This window comes from Wasmannia auropunctata, unplaced genomic scaffold, assembly GCF_000956235.1.
Source record: "Wasmannia auropunctata unplaced genomic scaffold, wasmannia.A_1.0 LD336088.1, whole genome shotgun sequence".
Lineage (NCBI taxonomy): Eukaryota > Metazoa > Arthropoda > Insecta > Hymenoptera > Formicidae > Wasmannia > Wasmannia auropunctata.
Window position 1 is genome coordinate 1258464 of NW_012026802.1, and position 23405 is coordinate 1281868.

General features: G+C 44.7%; 4 protein-coding genes across 7 annotated transcripts; 2 read left to right on the plus strand and 2 right to left on the minus strand.

Moving 5' to 3' along the window:
* Window positions 1-374: 374 nt before the first annotated feature.
* Window positions 375-15821, plus strand: LOC105448189 (MAGUK p55 subfamily member 6). Of its 2 annotated transcripts, none has more exons than XM_011686628.1 (8): window positions 375-677; window positions 4791-4906; window positions 11210-11512; window positions 12096-12332; window positions 12515-12989; window positions 13082-13416; window positions 13639-13713; window positions 14131-15821. In XM_011686628.1, the coding sequence occupies exons 1-8, from the start codon at window positions 578-580 to the stop codon at window positions 14305-14307; spliced, it is 1818 nt and encodes a 605-aa protein (XP_011684930.1). In that variant the 5' UTR covers window positions 375-577; the 3' UTR covers window positions 14308-15821. The 2 variants fall into 2 exon arrangements, with proteins under 2 accessions (XP_011684930.1, XP_011684931.1); XM_011686629.1 differs by lacking the exon at window positions 375-677 and adding an exon at window positions 1947-2721.
* Window positions 15822-16304: 483 nt separating this feature from the next.
* Window positions 16305-20578, plus strand: LOC105448188 (endoplasmic reticulum-Golgi intermediate compartment protein 3). 2 transcript variants are annotated; one of them, XM_011686627.1, is made up of 8 exons: window positions 16305-16548; window positions 17133-17198; window positions 17276-17392; window positions 17475-17515; window positions 17601-17668; window positions 17748-17971; window positions 18049-18177; window positions 19656-20578. In XM_011686627.1, the coding sequence occupies exons 1-8, from the start codon at window positions 16464-16466 to the stop codon at window positions 19991-19993; spliced, it is 1068 nt and encodes a 355-aa protein (XP_011684929.1). In that variant the 5' UTR covers window positions 16305-16463; the 3' UTR covers window positions 19994-20578. The 2 variants fall into 2 exon arrangements, with proteins under 2 accessions (XP_011684929.1, XP_011684928.1); XM_011686626.1 differs by having other exon boundaries at window positions 16306-16548; window positions 17040-17198.
* Window positions 18053-19108, minus strand: LOC105448187 (reactive oxygen species modulator 1). 2 transcript variants are annotated; one of them, XR_974200.1, is made up of 4 exons: window positions 18906-19108; window positions 18525-18663; window positions 18235-18413; window positions 18053-18144 (listed from the first exon to the last, which is right to left on the minus strand). XR_974200.1 is itself a non-coding variant. In XM_011686625.1 (3 exons), the coding sequence occupies exons 2-3, from the start codon at window positions 18653-18655 to the stop codon at window positions 18305-18307; spliced, it is 240 nt and encodes a 79-aa protein (XP_011684927.1). In that variant the 5' UTR covers window positions 18656-18663; window positions 18906-19107; the 3' UTR covers window positions 18187-18304. The 2 variants fall into 2 exon arrangements, 1 of the variants encoding a protein (XP_011684927.1); XM_011686625.1 differs by lacking the exon at window positions 18053-18144 and having other exon boundaries at window positions 18187-18413; window positions 18906-19107.
* Window positions 20579-20604: 26 nt separating the features above from the next.
* LOC105448186 (transcription termination factor 3, mitochondrial) lies at window positions 20605-23399 on the minus strand. The gene is made up of 2 exons (XM_011686624.1): window positions 20999-23399; window positions 20605-20918 (listed from the first exon to the last, which is right to left on the minus strand). The coding sequence occupies exons 1-2, from the start codon at window positions 21906-21908 to the stop codon at window positions 20641-20643; spliced, it is 1188 nt and encodes a 395-aa protein (XP_011684926.1). The 5' UTR covers window positions 21909-23399; the 3' UTR covers window positions 20605-20640.
* Between the last annotated feature and the right edge of the window lie 6 nt (window positions 23400-23405).

Consider the following 23405-nt stretch of genomic DNA (forward strand, 5'->3'; position numbering starts at 1 on the left):
CCAGTCGTCGTTGCCACGAGTCGAGGAATTGCCACGTGAGAGCAAGAGAGAAAGAGAGCGAGCGGAAGAGAGAGAGAGAAAGAAAGAGGAAGAGGGAGTGAGGGAGAGGGAGATAGACAGGGTGCCACAAAGGCCACCCCTTTCGGACCGACGACTATAAGTACCGGTCGCGGTCGGTTCGCGCGGCTCATGTGCGCCCCGTGGTCCCGCCGGCGTGGTATCGCTTTCGCGTACGCGGAAAAACCACTTGGACTAGGGCGCCGAAGTCGTTTCGATCTATGAATAGATCCTGATCCGTTTCCAATCGCGCAACACAGCCCGCGATCGTCCGTTTCGTCCGTTCGATCGAGCCGCCGAGGGCCGTGTCGATTCGCCGACGGGAAGCCGACGGCGCGCGACAGCACGTGGAAACCTCCGACGAGGAGCGCGGCGAACGATGACGGCGATCCCGCGGGATCGGAGGACGGTCCACGAGGAGCCGTCGTAATGGCCGGAAGACTCCTGGTGGCGGAGGACTCGAGTGATCGACCGGGATATACGTGATGTCGCTCGGGGTCATCGAGGGAAGTCGATCGAAATGAGGAGGAGCAAGTCGCGGGGGAGCGTTATCGAGGACATATGTGGGTGTTCCGCTCTGTCGTCGATCATCCAAAAGAAAGATCTCAACTCCACCTCAGGTAAGACCGGGAGAAAATTTACGAAGTAATTTGAAGAACCGGAAAAATGAAACCGCTTCTCCGCGATGCGTGTATCATTAGGTGCGGGATTTTTGTAAAATCTTCGATGTGTTCGACACCTCTCTTGAGATGTTACATGCAGTTCTTTCGATTATCAATGAACAAGATAATTATTCGAAATGTCGCATAAAATTAGAAGTACTGTGAAAATCTACAATGTACTGTAACATAATCAATCCGAACGAAACGGATTCCGACCCTGTCGGCACCGGCGAACCGTTCAAAGTTCGTCGACGGTTTGCGATTCGATCGATCGTCACGCACGTGTTCTCCGGACGACGGAAAACCCTGCGCGATCGATGACGTGCTGGGCGCGCACAGCCTTGAACGAGAAAAGCGACCACCGATCGCTAATTCCTTTTTCTTGCAATGGAGAGAACTCTTCGGGATAATACTCGGTTGAAAATACTTCCGGCGTTTGGCAGAAATCCTGCTTTTATCGGATTTGCCTCCGCATTTGTCTTTGTTCCCTTCTCTCTCTTTCACACTTTGAGTTGCGCCGTTTATCTCACTATTACACTTTCTTCATATCTCCTCGAACCAATGAATGCTTTCTTCTTGTTGCTTTTAGCGATTACCGCATTGTTTTGCCTCTCGCTGTTCGGCCTCTCTTCGTTCGAGAAGAAACATATTGCCAGTTTCAAGAACGTACTGTTAATCGAGATAAACTTAATAGACGAAGGAAGATAAAAGAAAGCACTGTATTTCCCTACGATAAAATTTAACAGCCGCCTTCAAAAAGATGTCATCACGAAAATTGCGCCGTCACTCGAAAACAAGTGTTATAGACGTCGTATTTACTCCGCTCTCTCGTAATTGTCTCAGCCCTAATTGAATTGGTTCTAGTTTCTACGATCTTTCTACTTTTGCGGACTCAGCGAGATACGATAATTCGCGCCTTAGCTCCCCGGTACATCATCAGGGCATAAAATAAAATAAAATCCGTGAAGAAAGATCTCGAAATCGCGATTCGACGCTTCGAACAATCGACGCGTGGCGATATTCCCGCCTCTTCTCGCTATACCTTTCTTCTTCTCTTCTTTCCCGTTCTGCGTGCTCTGCCCCCTCCATTGGTCCACCAGCAGCCACCAGCTGGTTTGTTTCTGGCTGCATGGACGTCCCCGACCCTTCGTAGAAGCCGGCTTTGAATCTTCGGAGCCAGTCGGCAGTCGGTGGCGCTTACGTTTCCTCGATCGAGATTCCCTTCCGATCTCTTAAATTCCATCCGCCTTTCGCCTCTTTCGTCGCCGCGGTTTCGAATTTTTTTCCCGCGCAATTTCTTCGCGTTGAATTCTTAGCGATATATTGGTCGCACACTGTCCAAGGATACCGAGCGTGGCATAAGCGAGCAGCATGAGTTACGTGAGTTCGAAGCCGTGTCAACAAGCATCGTTGGGCTTGCCTTCTTAGTTGCCCCACTACCTAGGCGGGGTGCCGCTTGTGGTCCCCTCGTCTGGACCAGGGGGCCCTCGGGGCCCCGGCAGGTGTAAGACTGTTTCCATTCACTGCAAAGTGGCGGCGAGGAAAGCAACGACGGAGACGTTTTTCCTTGACGAGCCCTGCTGAGCGGTGAATTAATGGTGTAATTAATGCGCAAACGTTTAAGTAGTGATTTACAATTCGACAAGGCTAATCTCGGGGTAGCCTTGAGTTTCGAATCTCAAACTTGATTTTCGCGTTAAATAAGAAACAGTAATACTTCAGTCTTACAATCAGGATGACAATTTTACGTGGTAAAAAAATGTGCTGGAAAACGTGAAGGAGTAATAATGTGAATGTGTGTGAAAGCGTAAATAAACTCGCGGCGAAGTTTCGAAATCGAGAAGACCGCCGGGAAAGAGTGTCTTCGGTGTTCCGGCAGGGGACACGAAGTTGAATGTCGCAATCATGGTTTTCTTCGGGAGAAAAGATAAGCTGGAGGATCGGCGACTGCTGGCCAGTATGGATGCCATGAACGGCACGATTATCCATCAAATCGACAACGGTAAAAGTTTATCCATTATATCGCGCGGCGATATATCAATACGCAACGTCCCGTCTCATCGCAGACGAGACACCGAGAAAACGATTTCTCGCGTACGTAATGAACGAAAGTGGTTTCTAGCGAGACTGTCGTTATGGCTTCTTTGAAATTAAAGAGAAATATTTTCTCACTTTATATGCGTATATACGAGTACGCATTCTCGATAGCGAGGCATATTTCCTCGAACATCCGGTGGGAGCGAGCGCAAATATTATCCGCCAGCCGCATATTTTTAATTCCTTCCCTTGCCACCTTTCCCGCCCACCCCGTTTGCCTTTTCCCTTTTATTTTAAAGTTGACCGTGGCATAACGGTTACGCCTTTCGGTTGACGACTTTCAACTGTCGCGTTTTCTACCCGCTGGCCTGTAAAATTTATCAGTGCATAGTAATAAGCGATCCACTTTGGAATTGCGTTTAATGAGTTAATTAAATTGGTGGTAATATTATTGAGAGAAAGAGAAAAAGAAAGAGAGAAAAGCGGAAGAACGGCGCAATAAGAAAATAATTAATTTACAATGATGGTTTGTAATTAACACTATAATTATATATATATATATATATATATATATATAATTTTATACATATTGCACCGTTATAACCAATTATAACTCTACTATAATTATTATATATAATTATATATAGCATTTTTATTTTTCTGTTTGCGTGATAATCATACTGTTATATATGCTGCAATGCATTATGTTTCATTGCTTTTATATTATAATTCGATGTCGGACGCTAAAGCAACAGACATAAAAAATATATTCTCTCGATTCATGAGCGTGAAAAACCGGCAGCAGTATTCTATACACGTTGTGTGCCTCTCGCGTTCCCAGCCATGCTCCAATGCTTTATAATGGCATGCATTTATCATTCATACGCTGCATAGTTGGCGCAGGTTATTATTACATAGTCAAGTGGCTTTTCATCGAGCACGCGGGAGTTCCAAACGCGTCGTCGGCGCATAATCAATCGACAAGCCGTGCATTTCGTAAATTATCAAAAAGCCGCGTTTCTAAAACTGCGAATAAACAAGACATACGTTTTCTAAATATATTCTCGCTCGTCCAATCCTAAAAATAGTAATCGTACATTATAGACAGGAATAGAGAATATTTTAACGGATTTGAAGGAGTAACAGATACATCGCGATCAATAATATCGAACCGCCAACAGGTGTAACTCTGTTTAAATGGAACGTGATAATAATGCCTAAGAGGCCTTGGGCAAGGCGCAGCACTTGAAGTCGCGAATATAGAAGTGACGTTAATTGAATGCTCTTAGATATGTTATTTAACAACTTTGCGCTTTTCGAGGTCCTTGAGCTTATTCCAAATAAGTTCTCATTATACACACTCGCGTATTTTACTTTTAGTCTCGCATTCATTAAAAGCAACAACAATCTAATTTTTCAACCTTCAAAAAAAGTTACATAATTATTTATTCTTTTCAACTGTGTGTAGGCTATCCTAAATTTTCGAAAAAAAAATTTCTCGTACGAATATGATCAAAATTTGTTCGTAACGGAAAAGAAACCAACACCGATATCGCGCTTATCGAATCGATCAGACAGTTCTAAATGTCCTTCAGAAGCTAGTCTTCTGAGTTCTCACATTATTCACGCGTATTGTTTATTTATAAATTTATTTCAAAGTTCTCTCCGTTTATCTTCATTTCATCTCGTTTTTCAGCTCGTCAAAAGAAAGCGATAAACAATCGTAGAGAATTGCTCGGGACTCAAGTTGAGAGTCGAGGGAGATCTCGCGTGACAGCTTCGGCCACCTGTAGCTGACGATATTGATCAAGCCGAAAGATGGCCACGCCCGGGCTCACTCTCTCGCGTCACTGCGACCCCCGTGTTGGCATCCCGCTTCACCCTCATCCAGCCTCTCTTCCTCCTCTGTTACTCTTTCTCCCGACTGTCGCTACCCCGTCGCGGCCGCATGCCGCATGCGGCAATGTGCCGCGCCGCCCCCGGCCCCGGTGAATCCGCAGCTGATTATGAACAAGTGCGTCGTTACTGTTCCAGCCGCGTTCATGCACGTGCGCGACAACATCGAGGAGCTGGGCAAAGTCGCCGACGACACGGACCTGCTGTTTCTGAAGGGCCTCCTCGACAGCCCGGTCGTCACGTCCCTCGTGAAGGTGAGTTGATCCTTATCTCGAAATTGAATTGCAGCCCGGCAGATCGTCTCGCGAGATTACCTGAAGTAGCTTGAATCTTCTTTGATTTCTTCGGTTCTTTCGCCGGTAGATTAGATACGAAAAGAAATGCCACGAAAAGCACTTTATCGGTGTTGGATTGTTCAACGCGTAGAACGCGAAAGAAGAATACACAGTTCTCTTATTCGATTGAATAAGAGAGCTTTTCTTCTTTCTAAAACGTTGCCTACAATGAGACTTAAGACGTAAAATTTAAGAAAATTGACCATAATAGTCGATTATTCATCTCACGTAAGAAGAATAATCAACTGTGATTGGTCAATTTTCTTAAATCTTAAGTCTTAAATCTCATCGTAGTGACGCCACTTAAAGGATGAGGTTTCGTGCTTGTTGCTTTTAATTTCCTATTTTTTTATTTTTATCGCTTGGCATTGGATACGAGAAATTGTAATGGGAAACGATATCGATTCGCAATTTTATTCACGGCGTGAACGGGTCGTAAACGCGCGAGTGGATATCATTTCGGTCCGCACACATTGCGCGCACGGCTTCGAACGCCTGTACGTGTGCTCATCAAACGCTGTTTACTACGATCGTGGAAATTTATGAGGGACATGGATCTGTCTGCGGCGCTTACCGCCGCGGTATTCCTCTGATTCGTTATATCACTGAATGAAAGAAAAAAAATCGAAACTTTCGCGCGCGTATTCTGGCCGTCTGCCCGAACAATCCGTGTCGTTGAACCGTCCTGCAGCATGAACGTGTTCGCCACGTTAATGGAATCGATCATTTAGAATGGCGAACGCGCGCGACCACAACCGAAATAAACCAGCCCAGGTTAAATCAGGGAATATTTTAGTGTGCGGCTACGCGCGGTGTGTACTGCACGATTCTACAGAGAGAGAGAAAATGTGCAGTTCTCTAATTTCTAAATATAGTTTGAAATCTAGGTTTGTGCAGCCTCCGCGAGGAGCGGGGCAACAACTGATCCGTGGAACAGTAACATTTCGATCGTTTATACTTATCGCCCGTACTCTCACTTTAACGCAACACGGCAATACGTAAATTTAAGTCGATATGTTTATTTACTATGCCCGAAGAATATCTTCATCGCGATGCAATATATTTCAAACTTATTTGACTAATTCTAAAAATTTCTTATAATATTCCCTGGATTAAATATTGCTTTTATAAATTGGGTACGCATGTGAGATACCGTAAATTTTAATAGATTAAGTTTTGCACGTAGTTTACGGTTTGGCTTAGGAAGAGCGGATATAGTATCACCTCGCTGGAATCTGGTCGAGCTGCGTGCTCTCCTCCGGCGCGGGGTCGCGCGGCGGAGCGGAGGACCGAGGCTCATTCGTCACTCAGCATGAAAAAAAAGAGGGAATTTCGGGAACCTAAAGCGCGTGCCAGAGTGTGAGTTTTATTTCCCATCCTCCGCCTCCCTCTCTCTCTCTCTCTCTCTCTCTCTCTCTCTCTCTCTCTTTTTCTACGCGCCTTCACGTGCCTGCATCACACGCTCGAAACGCGCGACACCCACGCTATTTCGGTCGCGACACACTTCCCGCGAATCGCGGGAGGAGAGCCGCGAAGAGATGGCCTTCGACGAGAATATTACCGGCGATGGGCTATAGAAAAATATCGTTACGTGATGCGTGCGTTTTGACTGTTCGGCTTCTTGATTGATTGGATTTTCCCCTTTTTCAGCGATATTTCATATTCGAGAGTCTTTTCATTCTCCCTAACGACCGCGTACGCGCGTTTTCCCCTCGTCCGAAGGACCTACATTCCGGTAATTTTCTCTACCAGGCACGCAGGTAGAGAACACGTGTGCATCACAGCAGGTAGAGAACGTCCGGTGTCAAGAAGCCGTTAAAGAGTCGGCTCACGTCTCCCGCCTTTTACACCGAATTGAGCCAACAGTGGTGCTGACGACCGCGACGAGTCGTCCGTGCCTTCGCGGAAAAGCTAAATTGAAAAATCTCGCGGAAATTTCCAAAGGATGTTCAATCGAGATCTGGATAATTGGATGATTTTTTTAGAATATTAAGCAACGAAACGGCGAAGGAGAGAGCAAAGAACAAAACTTACCCAGACTATCGATAATCACCTGTAGATGAGTAACCTCGTGCTGCATCATCTCGTATAGGAAAAATTATATCATGCGAAGGCCTGCGAGGTGCGAGAGAGGGAGATTGAGATTTACGGTCGCTTAATTGGCGAAATTGCTATCTTTCTGTCCGCAATAATAATTACGGTTAATTGACTGTGACCTCGCGGGACCTCTTGATTGGGCATAGGTCATAGGCGCCTCTCCGAGTTGGAGTCATCGCTCGTGCAACGTCGCAGAAATCCAGGCGCGAGCATGCGTGTCGCGACGGTAACATGTTTTGTAAGTCTGTAGCGTGTATGACGAGACGATATGTAATTTCAGTCGGTGAGTCGGCTTTGTGATCGCGCACGGGAGGAAGTGGGAGAGACACACACACGCGGTATGCGTGTCGGTCCGCGTGTGTGGGTGACAGGACTGTACGTTGGCTGGACTCCACCGTGGCTGTCTTATCGGACGCGTTTATACTTCTTTTTTATCTCGCGCGTTTACCTCGGATGAAGTTTCCCAAGTAATCGAACTTCGCCGTTCCGACTTGTGCGCAGAATGACTTTTGACGGCTCTCTCGTTGCAAACAAGAGCGAATACCGATTTCGCTGATGCTGCATGTTCAGTTGTTGGTCGCGTAGTTGTTACGTCACTCGGCTCTGACATTGTTTGCAACTCGACTCGTACAAAACTGCCGAGTCCTCAAAACGGTGGCACATTTAATAATGGAGCGTTCAAGTGTGCTCGATCGTTAAATGACCACGCAGTTTCTATCTGCGACAAAGGGAGCGTATGGTTTTTAGAATTGAAGCGTCTTTACAAAAGACGTCTCGGTCGAAAAACATATTTTCTTTCCACCTGTTGTATAATCTAGAGCGATTAGTTCGCACCGAACAAGTTCTTTCCTGAATACCTGAATACTTTCGTTTGCAAAGCAAACAATCGGAACGAGTGTAACTGGTACGACGCCACCACGACGCGACGGAAGTTCTTCATTGCGAGCTTCTAAACTTGTCTTAAACCACTTTCGAGAAACATGAAAGAGCAGCATCGATTTTATTTCGCAGCTGTCTTCTACAAATCATTCGTAAAGACTCGTAAACGTGACAGCGACATGACTCTCACTTGTATCAACAGCGTTTTCTAAATTAAAAGCGATAGATATGCGGACGTTTCATATTCATCTTTGGCATGTTTTTTTATGTTAATGAAAAAAAAGAAGAACGTTGTTAATTTTACAGTGTATTTCCAAATTCCGAAACATTCCTCCGTTCACTGAAAGAGTTTGACTTTGTATCCAGCTTCGAAAGCCTGAATTATAAAACCATGCTAATAATAAGTCAATGAGCTAACACACTCATGATCGCGTCAACTGCTGTCATATTTTTCGTTTGAGGTAGACCTAACTTTGATAGAATCGTAATTTGCAAGCTCAGGTGTAAACGAGGAAACCGCGATAAATGCGATAACATAAGGAATATGCAAAGTGTTCGAGGGAGAGAGAGGCGGAGTGCCTGGAGTGTCTCTAAAGAGACGTACGATTCTGCTCCGTTTTAGAGACGACCTTGAAACAGGTGGCACTCAGACGAACGAGCTACGCTCCTGGAGCGAACGTAGCGGAGTATTGCATGCCAGGAGAAGGAAGGGCCCCCACCTGTTTCAGAAACGGCAGGCGACTCGCCTGAACGGGCTGCCTACGCGGAGGGAGGCCAGACGACGTCAGTAGGCGCGGCAGAGTTTTCTGACTTGCTGCTTATGCGAGAGAGTGTCGCGCGACGTTAACGAATCACCCGAGCACCACCCTCGTTAGCACCCTGCGTGGTCGCTTCTGCCGCCCTGTGTGTGCGACAGATCTGGTTTCCCTCCGTTCGAGAGCCGGGCTCTCCCTCGCCGATCGATACCACCGCGAGGGCACCGACCACGACCAGTTAAAGTCGGTTAGCTTCACCAGTTCGCACGGAGCACCGCGTCGCGAGTCTTTCTCCAGGTGAGGGCGTCATTCCCGAGGAACGCGGGAAGCATATATAGTTCGCGAAAGAGACGTCTGCCTATATAAGTGGGCGGAAGATTGTCATCATCATCATCATCTTCTTCAATTTCGCGTTGCTCCGCGTCCACGAGTGGAACGTAGCCGTAGTTTGGAGAGGACTGTGCGATTCAAGAAACACGAAAGTACCGTTAATGGCGCGATCGGGGTAGGATTTGGGTGTGAGATAACGACGGGGTGGCCGAGAGTTTAGGACCGTATGGCTTCATCAGTGGGCATAGGTCATAGGACCGAGATAAATCTGATAGAAAGAATGTCGGGGAAAAAAACGTAGAGTCTGCGTTCGATGCGCGGAGTCGACTCGTCTGATGATATTCGGAAGAGAAACGAGACGGGACTCGCTCGCCTTGCCTGCATAACTTCGCCGATCGTTCTTGCCGCGATCGCGCGTGGCGAGGTGCGGCTTTTTTGCGGAGATCGTTCGCAGATCTCCCGGAGCCGCTCCCTCGCGGAGAGGAACGGGTTCCGAGCGATTCGTCTCGCAAAGGATCTCTGCAGCGAAGCGGATAAATAAATGCCGCGGCTTTACAGTCCATAAACACAAGTGCGGCGTGCGGCGCGCCTTCGGACGCAGTCTCCGGTAAATCTCGCGTCCCTCCTGACGCGAATCATACGGATACAACGCTCGGTGCGCGAAAGTCCGTTCGCAGTAAACGGGAATGGGAAAACGACCGCGTCCGACTTGATGAGCCGCGACGAAGTGCGCCGATAAATCCTCGACGTACAGACATCGATTTAGACGGATTTTCGCGTTTGAACTTCGCGGAGCACGTGGGCGCGCTCGTTGAGTAAACAAGTCGAACAAACACAGGAAATCTGACGTCGAAAGATTTCCGGAGGAACGTCGCCGCTCCTCGCCAGTCCGTTAATCGCGTTGAGAGAAATTGTTCGGCAATGCGCCGATTTCGCAACGCGCCTCGCGAGAGGCACGTACGATGAGGAAACTCTCACGTCTGATCGGTAAAGCGCGCGTGTGTAATGATCGTTGGAGTTTCGCGAATCTCGAGAGGAAATAATTTAACGGTGAATCATCGGTTTATTCGTCACGTGCACGATAATCGCACAGTGATCTAAAAAAGGTTTACGAGTTTACATTAAACGCGTTTTCGTTTATTTTTATATCATCATCATCATCATCATTAGCGCAGTAAAGTCGTTATATGTGAGTCTCGCTACATGTGAATCTTAACTCTCGTTTTCATTGGTTTCGTTATAGGTGCAATTTTTATGGCAAGGAATTGTAAGCTTCTTGCGTCATTTTTACGTAAATTTCTCTTCTTAAATCTCGTCGTAATATTAAAAAAAAACAATGCATTAAAGCTGTATTTATTAAGTCAGCTCATTAAGATTGTCTGAATATTCAGAAATGTGCCGTCTCAAACGCGTCATCGAACGTGCCGGAATGACCTACTTTCTCAATTACTCGTTCATTGTAAACTCTGAACCGCTCCGGGTAGGGTGAAACTTAAATGTCTTTCGTGTCGATTAGATTAACTCTAATCCGATTGAACGCCGTTAGTATTCGCACCACATTGCATGTCACTAATCATTATCACGTACGTTAGCCGGATTTTTTCTAATGTGTCTCGCAATTTGTAAATTCTACAGCTCTTCAATCCTCAATTATACATTTCAAGAAATGTTTTCCTTCTCAAACGAAAATGGTCAAGATTGATTTCAAAGAAAGTCTGGTTCAACGCGGCTTGTACTTTCTCCTCTTGATATCTTTCTTTCTGATTAATAGAAAAAAAAAATAGATTGAAGTACCGCGTGCTATCTCATAGTGAACTTAACACGAGTGGTTCTTTTATGATTTTTTTATGATAAACAACAAGAGCTACTAAATAAATAGATAAATTATTACTATAGTTTTGCGGATTAAAGAATATGAAACAAGCGAATCAACAGGCAGTGTGAAACAGAGTATATAAATGGTAAAGAAAAGAAATAAAATCACGAAAGCGTTAATCGTCACAATAGCAAAGAAACGTTACCACGGTTTGAAATTATCAGCGACGCGTGTCAGCGTGAGGCAGATAGGGTTGCGTATAGGAATCATCTCTAAGGTCCGTGAGAAACCAGTTTTTAACCAGGTCCAGATTTGAAGTCCTCTCTCTTTTTGTCTGCGTGTCAGGTGCAGGAGCGTCTCGAGGATCCGCCGGTGCCCGTGGAGCCGGTATGCTCGTCCGTCTGTGACATCGTCGACGAGGTGTGCCACGCCTTCCGGGCCTCCAGGGATTCGCACGCCAGGGAGCTGGTGAATCTTCTCGGCAACGCGCATCTGAGAGCGCTCCTGGAGACGCACGACGCGATCGTAGAGCGCAGAGAAGCGTCCTCCGAATCGTCCGATCCGCCCGCGTTGACGATGCCGACGAACAAGAAGGAGGAAATGCCTATTAGGGTGGTCGGCCTTCGGAGGCAACCAGATGAGCCCCTGGTAAGTCCAGACTGGACTGGTAACGTAATTGTAAAAATAATTCTGTGGCAAGATAAATAAAAATTGATAAATGAAAATTGCATCATTTAATATTTGAGAAAAGATAGTCTATTAATTGTAGTTTCGGCAGTCTGTTCAAAGATTTTTTCTCATTCTTTCGATTAAATTTAAAAACAGCATAATTACAGCTTTAAATACTTAAGAAAAATATTCGATACACGTGGGAAACTAAGTTTAGAATTATCTAAAGCGAGATTGAAAAGTTTATCGCGAGAGAGGCTCCCCACTCGCGAATTAGCCCACCAGATTCGCTCGAAGAAAAGACGAAGATGCTACTTGCAGTTCGTAAATAAGTACGAACGTTTATTTCTCCGGCATGCCACGTGTTTCGGCGATTTTCTGGTACTGCGCGCTTCTTTAAGATTCTCCAGCCAAAATATGACTAGCAATTTTCATTCAGCGTCGCCACTTAAGGTTTTATTACATCGAGAAGACTCGAATGTCACAAGCGAAATGCGCTTTAATTCGATAACTGGATAAGGGCGAGAAGTTTATTTTTTTTTATGTACGTATTTTTTTCCAGGGTCTGACGGTGCAGGTCGATGAAGCTGGGAATATGATCATCGCCAGGATCCTTGGTGGCAGCACGGCGGCTCGTCAAGAGCTTCTGAGGACCGGCGAGGTGATACTCGAGGTCAACGGCAAGAGAGTTCGAAATCCTGAGGAGCTCCAGCTAGCGATTCAGGACGCCAAGGAGAATCTGTCCCTGAAACTGGCTCCAGGTATCGCCTCGGACTCGAACCGACCTCTCAAGTCCACGGTGAGTGTTACACGGACTGTTTTTCCATCTCGATGCCTCTGGTAACAGCTATGTTCCCATTCTCCTTGCTCATACGGTGCTCGTTCGAGCGCGGAGAACACGTCTCGGCGTCGTAATCGTAGAGCAATGAAAATTCATAGTAATTCGTCGAGCCGCCTATATGATTTGATTTGTCGTTGCAGTGTTACATGAGGGCTCTCTTCGATTACGATCCTTCGGAGGACACGATTCTACCCTGCCGGGAAATCGGTCTGGCTTTCCAAAAGGGCGACATCCTCCAGATCGTCGACCAGGTCGACCCGAACTGGTGGCAGGCGCGAAGAGTGGAGGGCGAGAGCCTCGGATCGCCCGGGCTGATACCCTCGCTGGAGCTGGAAGAGCGCAGAAAGGCGTTCGTGCCGCCTGAGGCTGACTTCGTTCACAAGATCAGCATCTGCGGTACCAGGATATCCAAGAAGAAGAAGAGAAAGATGTATCAGTCCAAGTCGAACGGCGAGTTCGATGGTGCCGAGTTGCTCCTCTACGAGGAAGTCGCTCGGATGCCGCCGTTTCGACGTAAAACCTTGGCTCTCGTCGGACCACGTGGCGTAGGTCGTCGAACTCTGAAGAACAGGCTGATCAACAGCGATCCCGACAAGTTTGGCACTATCGTACCCTGTAAGAAATATTCGATTAATCTGTGTTTTATCAATCGATGCGAGTAACTTGATTATTGTATGAACGAATATGAATCTGAAATATCTTCACAGTCACATCGAGACCGCCCAGAGTCCTCGAAGAGGACGGCAAGAGTTACTGGTTCACCGATCGCGAGTCCATGGAGACCGACATCAGGGAACATAGATTCCTGGAGCACGGTGAACACGGCGGGCACCTGTATGGCACGAAACTGGACTCGGTGCGGGAACTGATAAGAGCCGGCAAGATGTGCGTGCTAGACTGCAGTCCGTCTGCTCTCAAGATCCTTCATAACAGCACGGAGTTCATGCCTTATGTCATATTCATCGCCGCGCCCGGGATGGAGCAGCTGAAGTCTTTATACGATCTCGGGAGATCGACTGGCGCCAGCAATCGAAATCTAACGGTATTCTTATTCTTTCACTTCGTTTCTATATATATTTTTTTATAAAAATCGTCTTTCCCTACGTCTTCTGTTAAATTTCCTATACTCTTTAGAGCTCCTCCTATCGACTCCACGTAATGCTAGCAATCTATATGCGACAACTTGTTTATTTCGTCATTTATTTCATTTTTATTCCATCACTTTAGTTAATTCGTTGTATAAATTTGATGTTGGCTTCGCTAGTTCGACCGCCAGAGTTCCATCAGGTACAGCTCGAGAAGAGCCAGGACACTGGAATCCCTCGCATCTTTGTACGAGGTTTGTATCGCATGACTCGTATTGTTTTATTGTGCAGCACGTATTTACAGTAATCCGGAATGTCAGAAGATTATTAGTAGCCCCCTCCCCCCCATCGATTTTTAATTATATTTTATTGCACAATATTTCTACATTTTGGTTCATAGAATAAAATTCTTTAATGCTTAGTCACGGGAGCCACGAAAATGTGAACTTTCTCTTGGCAAGTTCGCGTCCTTATATTAATCAAATATTTTTGTAAAAACCTTTCTACGACCGTAATTAAAAGAACCAAGTTACGTTCGTGATCCCGTCTAAAGTGCATCTATCACACCGCTTTTATTGTGAACCATCGTACAAAGCATCATCTTAGAAAAAAATACTTTACGTAATAAGGTATCGAAAGAACAAGAGATTAATTGACAATCTATCTCGTAGGAGGACGATCTGAAATCCACGGTGGAGGAATCTGCGGCCCTGCAGAGAGCCTACGAGAAGTACATCGACCAGGTGATCGTGAACGAGGACTTTGATAATACATTCAGGCAGGTGATCGCAGCTTTGGATTCCTTAGCCACGGAGCATCAGTGGGTGCCGGTCAATTGGATTTACTAATTGATCTCCGAAGGCAGAATATGATATCGGAAGATTCGAAAATCAAGAGTCAGAGGCTGGCGAGAGGCCTTCTTCGAACTTTTAACGCGCGAATGAAAGTTTTTTTATTACTGCCTATAAACGTCACGTACGAAAACTGTAAAATTACACTACGGGAAGTGGAATATTCAAAATCAGGCTTCGTTTGTCGCGCGGCTAGGAGAAAAAAACGCAAGGCACGTGTAATCAGAGTACAAAGAATGCTACGAATATCTCACGCCGCGTGAAGCGTTATATCGACGTTGTCGCGTAAACGGGCGCGATCGAGAATCTCATTGTTGCCGTTTAATTATAATTAAAATACAGCGTTTACGTTTAGAATTCGTTATAGATTTCCAAACGACCCGTTCTGCGTACGAAATCTCATCGAATTTTCTTGTTTCGCACATTACTATGTGTATTACGTCAAAATCGTAATGTACAAAGAATCGCGAGACTTCTCAACCATTTGGCATAAATGATAATGATAGAGGAGACTAATTAGTCAAAAACGAAGAAAAAGGATGCTTTTTTACAACGAAGAAAGTCGTATCACTCGCTGCATTTTTTACTGCCAATCTCGACAACGACTGTATTAGTAGAAACGGGTCGATTGATGTGTTAGACCGCCGTCCAGTTAATTTTAGTGTACTTTTAATTTAGGCTTAACGAATAACCGCGCGTATACGCGCGCACGTACTATCATTTACCTGTTCGACTTCGCTACACACCTTCCTCGTGAATAATTCTGTTTCGTGTCTCATTTTGCTGTTCGTGCACGCTAAAGTAAAAATATTCCTGGCATGGAGTGCCTTAAATAACGCGAAGCCTATACGAAATTGGGTTGACGCGAAGACCTACTATGTCGATTCGACAGACCAGTCTTGCATTCGGGTTTCATGGTGGACAAAACTAATAATGCGCCTTTTCTAAGCCGTCTCCGACGGATATACACGCATACGCATCCCGCACGTACACATCACATATATTCGAATTTTTCACTCGAACGTACCTCTTCCGAAGAAAAAAAATACATCCATTTGTAGATTAAAAATAGATCGCTTTGTACAGATACATACATAACGACTAGAAAAAAAAATATATATATATATATCTGTATATTAAATCGAGACACCTGTCCCGAAGAGCAACGTGATGCACGATGTGGAATAAAGTTTATCGAGCATTTGTTACGAATTAGAATCGTACAACGAATGGATTATTATTTCAGTGTCTATACTCCTGTCCTCGCTCCTTTTTCAGGGCTCTGCGAAAGGACGTTAACCGAAAGTGTTACTAACGATAAATATAAGGAATTAATATATTTTTTATCTTCATTGTAGATCGAAAAATATGTAATTAGGTAAGCATTTTATACACGTGTATTATACTCTCTTTTTCTTTTCTTTAATGATGCTACATCTGTATCAGATTTTTCTCACATACATGTATAAAAATTAAAACACAAAAGAAAATAAAAATCTCAGGGGAGTTAATCTCTTTTATAAATAACATCTTATTTATTTAAAGGAATACAGGAAGAGAGGTTCTTTATAATTTTATTATCTCAAATATTATTATGCGTACTTTTATAAACAGCACCTATAGCGCTTATCTTATTTCTTTTATGACTATAAAAAAATAAAAATCTATTTTTTATTTGTAAAGCCTAATCTAAATTTAAAAATTTAATTACAAATTTTATAGAAATTCCTCGTGATTGAAATAAAAAAAAAATAACGCGTTATCAAATCGAGAATAAATTAAGTAAATGGAGAAAGAAACGTAACACGAGATACCGAAAGCGGTAATGTTTCCCAGCGTAAAAATAATGATTTGTGAATTATAAAATTTGTAAGGCCGGTTTTTCTTTTACTTACACCATTTGTGCTCGGATCCCTCGCTCTTTTTTCTCCCTCCGACGTGCGGATATATGTCCGTCTTCTTTACGAGTGCAGTCGACATGTGCGAGAAGGGCCGGAGCTATCGAGCCGGTCGGCCAATGGCAGCGTGCTGTCTGCCACGTTTCAAGGTGGCAGGTTGGCTTGTCATGACACGTACGTGTCGTGCGGGAAAACATCGGGCCGCCGTGAGGAGTGATCGCCGCGTACCGTCCCCACGCCGTCGTCGCCGGGAAGATGCAGATGCTACGGCAGCTGGACGTGCACCCGAAGGTGCGCGAGGAGGCCGATATCCTCGTGAGGACCTTCAGCGGCGCCATCGGTAAGCACAGTGTATACTGTCGCGCTGTCGCGATTACCGCGGGCGACGACGACGACGATGACCGTCCGTCGTCGGCGAGGACGAGAGACCCGGAGAATCGCCACGAGGACCGAGCGTGTCGTTTACGTTCCGTTGCGCTGAACAGCGTTGATCGGTGCGAGGCGCGAAGTGGTGCCGGCGAGCGATTAACCTAGAATTCTCCTCTGTCAACGTGCAATATTAAAATAGTTAAATACGTGAAATATTTCATTAAAATATTTTATCTGGATTGACATCCGACACCTGAACGCGTGCCGTGATACTCGCGTAAATGCTCGTGATTGCTTTGTTTTGCTTTTCCACGTGCGTTTCTTGACGTTTGTGATAAGGACCGTTTGTTTACCACTTGACGGGTAGTAAATAAAGCGTAATTTTTGACGTACTTATGATTGATAAGAATCGTCGACCTCTTATGTTACAACAATGCAAATGACGAAATGATGCCTTTTCAGTTACAATCATTAGTACAATCATCATGGGCATACTGTTTTTGTCAGAGGTAAACTATTATCTTACACCAACTATGAGCGAGGAATTATTTGTAGATACATCCAGGGGTTCTAAACTGAGAATCAACTTGGATATAATAGTCCCCGCTATATCTTGCGATCGTAAGTACAAATTGCATTCCGGTTACTTAGGCGAAGAAGGAGGCGATATCAGTCTCTGTCATTTCAGTATTTTGCAGTTTTGTCGATAGACGCTATGGACACGACGGGCGAGCAGCATTTGCACATAGAGCACAATATTTTTAAGAGACGGTTAGACCTAAATGGCAAACCCATAGAGGATCCACAAAGAACAAGTAAGCAATGCTCTTGTCGATATACGCAATGTCAACTAAGAAGTGCCATGTAAAGAAAAAAAAAAAAAAACTTTTATTGCAGATATTACAGACGCAAAGGCCGTCAGTAAGACTACAGAGAAGGTAACGCAGGATTTCTATAGGTATCTTCCGACTGAAATGTCCCGTTTGCAAATTGATTATTATTGGATAAAAAACATTTTTACAGCCAGTGGAGATCGGCTCCACCACAGAGGCCTGTGGAGACTGCTACGGGGCAGCCACGGACACTATAAAGTAAGGATCCTACTTGTACATTAACAATAAGATGTGAAATCTATTGAACACATTCTATAAAATTTTGCTTTGTCCGCAGATGTTGCAATACCTGCGAGGACGTGTGGGAGGCCTATAGACGCAAAAAGTGGGCTCCGCCGGATCCGGCTAACATCAAGCAGTGTCAGAATGACAAGTCCATGGAGAAACTCAAGCATGCCTTCACGCAAGGCTGTCAAATCTATGGCTACATGGAAGTGAATAGAGTCGGTGGTAGTTTTCACATCGCGCCAGGCGTCAGTTTCTCGGTCAATCACGTTCATGGTGAGCTATATAACGAGAGGCTCGAATTCTCTTAATATTTCCTGTGTCTCACGAGGCTCGTTCTTTTGATGCCGCAGTGCACGACGTTCAACCTTACACTTCGTCCCACTTCAATATGACGCACAATATCAGACACTTGAGTTTCGGGCTCAACATCCCGGGGAAAACGAATCCTATGGATGGCATGACTGTAGTCGCCATGGAAGGTAATGTCCTTACTCCTTAATGCTACTTTTATTAAAGACTTAGTGACTCGCGCTTACAATACAAACAGTTGCAACAGAAAAAAAAGAGGGGCTGCGAGATACTCCGTAACGTAGCTCCGCCCACGCACTAGCATCGTATCCCCGTGCCGATAGCCATAAACGTTCCGAATGTGCCGCCACCCTGAAGCATCACCTTGCCGACGCTGTTTAGCAATTCCCTTCCTCTCAGTCCATATCTGAAAAAGAAAGTTTTGTGATTATGCATACTCAAATAATGCATATCTACCGGATTTCAATTCCTATACATTAATTGTTATATATTATTGTTATTTGCGTTATTTAAATACCTAAGAGCGGAAAATCCTCCGAAGAGCGCACCGGAGGCCATCCCCACGCAAAATCCAATTGTGAAGCCTAATTTCATTCTATCGAAGCAAGAGGGTCCTTGTTGATAGGCTCCTCCGGGTACCACGGGCATCTTGCGGCCTGTAAAACAATTGTAGTTTCAGTGTTTGTTTGCATAAACTTTTTTTTTCTGATTTTAAGTCATAATTTCTCCGAGGTCGAGAGGCAACTTGATAAACTTGAATCCACTCTTCTTGAATAGCTTTGCAAGTTTTTCATTCATGACAAGTAGAAAAATTCTCCAAATTTTGAATGGAATTAAATGTTTTTATGATGTTTATATATTGACACATACATACGGGATGAATTACGCACGCACTTACTGTTAAGGTGTGTCCGTTACGTAATCTTGCGGCGCGCGCGGCTGATCGGGGATGATTTTATTCTTACTTTTCAATTTTGGAACTTGATCGCGATCTTGGTGCAATCGCCGGAGCCTCTTAACTCATTGCACTTGTATCGCGATATCGGGAAGGCGCCATGACGGTTTCGCAACGTGAGCGAAAAGACGGTTGCGCCGTCTGCTATTTCCGTTTCGTCTGTGTCGTCATTCGTGGCGGGAAATTCCAATTGTTTGTCGTTGAAATTTATGTGTACAAGTTGTTTTTTATTTTTAACTTATTGTTAGAAAAATTAAATTTTCTCAAAAAAAATTAAGGAATGTATTTCTACCATTCGTAGAATAAAGGCAATTGAAATCTTATCCTTTTAGAGGGTAGCATTTTAATAATTATGAGAACTCGCTTTCATCAATGAATTAAAAAACTTTTAAATCGTTTCCTTCGAAAATTAGGGATTTAAATCCGCCAACGAATTCTCTTACAAGTCCCTCTCATAATTTACCCAACGCAAATTTAAACACATATAAACGTATATTTAGACTGCGTTCACTTCGGGCACTCTATAAGCTTCATTCTATTTTCCTTTCGCATATAATGAGCGATGAAGATAAAATGACAGCGCGTGAATGTCCGAAGCGAACGCGGCTTTAATTGGAAAGATGTGGCTATTTCGAATCAGACTTTACAAGTTTTTCTATCAATATATATGATGCTGTTCGTTTTGCTTTTCAGGCGCTATGATGTTTTATCATTACATCAAGATCGTCCCGACGACGTACGTCCGCACGGACGGCTCGACCCTCCTCACGAATCAGTTTTCCGTAACGCGGCACGCGAAGCAGGTGTCCCTGCTCAGCGGCGAGTCCGGGATGCCGGGTATATTCTTCAACTACGAGCTGAGCCCGCTCATGGTGAAGTACACGGAGAAGGCGAAGTCGTTCGGGCACTTCGCGACGAACACTTGCGCGATCATCGGCGGCGTATTCACCGTGGCCGGTCTGATCGATTCGCTGCTCTATCATTCGGTGCGTGCGATACAGAGGAAGATTGAGTTAGGGAAGTACAATTAAATACACTTTGGGCCTGGATGCCAGCAGCATTGATTATCGCCGATCCTAATTCTGTTCTTCTCTCGCGTTAAGATCGACCGTATCGGTGACGTATCTTCTCCAAAAAAAAGCGAGGTGGATGATCGCTGAAAATGGATTGGTGTTAATCGTTGACGCGACACGGCCTTAGGCGAATAATAATAATAATCCGATTGATAAAAAAAAATATATTAAAAATACCCGATTTTCCATTGGAGGCCAAATTTTCTGGACTTGCATCGCGCGACTTTTACCTGGGTAAGACTGTTTTCATCTCGCGTTTATATAAGTATTGCAAATATATTGACCGACGATACTTAGCGTTATAAGCGCAACTGCGAATATCTTACATTGTTTTTTTTTTTCTTATAAAAAAGAAAAATCATACATAACTTATCAATAGTGGCGTATGCGTTATCTATAATACTTCTTTACTTTTTTTTGTTATTTAAAGAATGATAATCTTAGTTTTAACAAATGCGATGTAAAGAAAACCTATTTATACGTGATGTACATAAAAATCAGCAAAATATATAAGAGCCTATTGAGGTCTCATGGAAACAGGAACATTGCTACCGAAAATAATTCGAAAAGATGTATTAATTCATTTATTTACATCTATAACACAATTAAAACGTTTTCAGAAACGCATTGTAAATGTCCGTAGACGTCTTCGCGATATCTCTACAGAACTCGGCGTCTGTACCGCTGACTAAGGCTCGCGGTGAAACGTACATCGGTTTGGAGGGATCGTACTGTGCCTTTTTTATCTTCGTCAGGAACAAATGCCTCTGCTCGAGCCTAGTTTTTCTACAAAGTAAAACGTGCGGCATCCGCGCAATAAAATCACGCTGCAGCTGCATTTCGTTATGAGCGTAATCGAATGTACCCAGCAGTCTGTCGCGATCTGAAAGGACAATTTAAGAGAAATCAATATAAATTTGTTCACCGAATCATGAAATTACGTCGCCTGCGTGTGTTGCTTACTCTTGGTCCATATCTTGGGCAACGTGAGGAGCAATCTCTTCATTTGCAGCCGATCGAAACCCATCTCCTCCTTGACGCTGAACGTGTTCTCCAGCAAATGTATCATCCTGTACGTCACCACCTTGGGCCCCTTGACCGTCAGCATTCTCACCTCGTGGCCGTTGAGCATGAAGCTGTTCTGGAAGTAGCCGAGTCTGCGGTCTATATCCTTCGTACTGTACAGGAGCCACTTGGGATTCTTGCAGATTATGATCTGTATCATCGGCACGGTGAACTCGTGCGCCCTCAGGTATCTTATCCTCGTGTGCAGATCGTCCAGGTCCTCCTTGAAGATTTCGGGATTCTTCGTGATGAACTCGCCCAGGTAATCGGCGGGCACTCCGCAGTCGTGCAGGAACGTTATGTACGGCTTCACGTCCCGTTCGAAGTCAAGGTTCAGGATGTACTGCACCATCCCCTCCTTCGCCTCGAACTTGTACAGCTGGACCCCGAGCTCCACCAGCTTCTGGATCGTGCGCGACTTGTTCGCGTACTTGGCGAAGCTGAAGGTCGGAGTGAGGGGCGGACCGACGTACGACAGGTCCTCGGTGCACTCGTCCAGGGCATGCGGCAAGTCCTCTATGTCACGGTCGTCGAGATAGTCCTCGCGCGCGAACGGAGTCGTGTTTACAACACTGTTTGGACCCGGGCTCAAGTTGAGGTTAGGTCGCGGTTCCAGCGCGTGGCTCTCGTCGTCGGCCGTCAGCCGCTCCTCCAAGACACCCGATTCGGAGGAGGCTCTGTCGGCGCATTTCTCGAGCTCTCTCGACGCGCATCGCCTCGGCCCGTCGCCTCTCGAGATAAATCGCGCGATCAAGCTCGTCGCGGCCGGTCGCCTCGTCGACACGAGCGAACAACATCGTTGAAACATGTTCGACACTCGTCACCGCATCAGCGTCAAAGTAACTTAAATTAAAAACCATCGAATTGTCGAATATCTCACGCTATTTGGCTAAAAACACATTTTTAATCATCTGTAATTCGACAAATACACGCCGTTGCCGGAAAGGGACTGAGTTCACTGAGTGCGACCGTCCGGACTGTCTCTTAGGTTAGATTTATAAACGGTCGTCTAGGCCCTCTAGGATTCTAAGGTCGAACTACGTAGTCACGTTTGCAAATCTTCTCGATGGATAACACGGCGGATATCACAATAACAGATATAATATATCACGATGAATTAATATCACGTTCAATAATGATCTTAATAAAGTGACATTAGGTTCGCTTTAAACGATCTATATTCAGAGTGTTAAAATTCAAGAGACTATTTTATTTATGTGTAAAGTACGAAAAAGAATCGAAGTCAACAATACACGCCAAGATAAAATTTATGTTACACGTGTGTATATTATATAAATAATATATCTCATATTATGCACATGTTAAAATAATAATACATAAAATACATATTAAAATATACTCTCCTACATAAAATACATCTATACAAAAAGTTGGAAACGTACGTATATATGTCAGATTTCGATCCTCAAGTCGTGTAAATTAGTAAGTGTTTAAAAAGTAATTATAACCGGAGTTATCTGTAAAACATAATTATGATTACAATTGAAAGAAATTACGATAATTATCTCAAACTTATCGATCTAATTGTAAGCCAGTAGTGCTTCTAGTATAGCGATAGCGGATCTGAAAACTGCGTCGCGTCTGCATATGAGTCATCATCAATGACACGCAGGAAAACATATAAAAATGAATCCGTACGGAGCACCAGGTATATATACATTTAATGAGATTTGCAATTCGCCGAGTCAGCGTCGCCTAGCTGGAGGACTGGGCGGGGAAAGAAAGACGCGGGAGGCGAAAGAGCGAGAGAGAAACGCGAGGCGTTTGTATGAACAAATACTCTTTTTTTTTTTTTATTTATTACCTTAAAACGATTAAAACGCGTATATTAAATATAAAGGCGGCAAGGTAATGCGCTTTGATTTTACATCAATATACAATATACAATATTCAGGAAACGACGCGACACACACCACACACGTGGGACGTCCCACGCTCCTTTCGTCAAAATCGTGGCACCGACCACGATTCGGTGGAAGGCTGCTGCTACCCGTATATTCGCAAAACTCGCTCGCGCATGCACACTCACACACACACGTACACACGCGCATTGCAGTCGCGCACACATACAGAGGTGTGTTATTGTGGTTACCGGGAGGGGGGGTTCCTTAATTAATAAGTTATGTCTCTTTACAGCGGAGCTATTACGGTGAAAGTGACGTGCCTGCGCTATATTTTATGTAATAAGTACGTTAATTACGCATTAAGAACACTTTGATTCTCGCGACCGCGGTATCAAAACAACGTCGAATAAACTAGCGGAATGTTCCTCGTGTGAGGGGAG